This window comes from Mandrillus leucophaeus, unplaced genomic scaffold (genome assembly GCF_000951045.1).
Source record: "Mandrillus leucophaeus isolate KB7577 unplaced genomic scaffold, Mleu.le_1.0 Scaffold1683, whole genome shotgun sequence".
NCBI classification, from domain to species: Eukaryota; Metazoa; Chordata; class Mammalia; order Primates; family Cercopithecidae; genus Mandrillus; species Mandrillus leucophaeus.
Genome location: NW_012101680.1, coordinates 38,412 through 39,290, shown reverse-complemented (window position 1 = coordinate 39,290; position 879 = coordinate 38,412). Strand labels below are relative to the sequence as shown.

General features: G+C 38.7%; 1 protein-coding gene across 1 annotated transcript in view; it reads right to left on the bottom strand.

The window, feature by feature from the left end:
• Nucleotides 1–879, bottom strand: part of LOC105537076 (ankyrin repeat domain-containing protein 18B-like) — a 47,967-nt gene that overhangs the window by 34,705 nt on the left and 12,383 nt on the right. The window contains 1 exon segment of the mRNA XM_011976547.1: nucleotides 374–429. Coding sequence (XP_011831937.1) covers nucleotides 374–429 — 56 coding nt within the window.

Here is an 879-nt window from a genome sequence, read left to right as displayed (position 1 = left end):
TATCTCCTGACCTCATGATCCACCCACCTTAGCCTCCCAAAGTGCTGGGATTACAGGTGTGAGCCACCACGCCCAGTCTGGGGGTTTTAATTTTTAGTTTGCTAAATCAACCTTCAGAATGCCTGCTTGTGAGGTCATTCTCAGGAAGGCCTTTGGCAAAGTAAAATGTACCTGTATAAATAAGCATTTGTGTTTTCTTCTGGTACTTTTCTCATTTTGCATGTGTAAAAATTTCAATCTGTATTCCATCAGGAACTCATTTTTGTGACATAAAATTTCATTAGTTTTCCTCAAAGAGCAGGCATTTTAATAACCCAACCCTTCCTACTCATCTGAAATGTTACCATTATCAATCCTTACAGCTATATCTTACATGTATTTCAGTGTTTCTGGATTTCCATTCTGTCCCATGTACTTATGTCTTTTCAGCTGTTAGTAAACAATTGTGGGAATTAATAGCACATTTTGATATCTAGAGGAGCAAGTCTTTTTCACTCCGTTATAAAAATTTTTAAATGTCATCACAATAGTAAGATAGACAGCAGGTGTCATGCAAAAATGATAAATCCTTGATATTTTCATTCGGTTTATGTAAAACTGATAAACATAGAAAGAGCTCATGTTTTGAGAAAACGGAGTCTTCCCATTCAAGGAACCCACCTCCCACTTCCAAGTGTCCCTCTGAGAAGCCCCAGGAAACAGCCTATCTACATGGGTGGATTCGGATGTAAAACCGACCCAGGCTTTTATCTGAGAACTTCTCGCCTACTGAACATGACTCATGGTATTTTTCACATGGGAATGAGTTCTCATTGGGCACCTCCACGACCCCATGTTTTAAACGTGTATATGCTCAACTTTGTGAATTAAATCACTCAA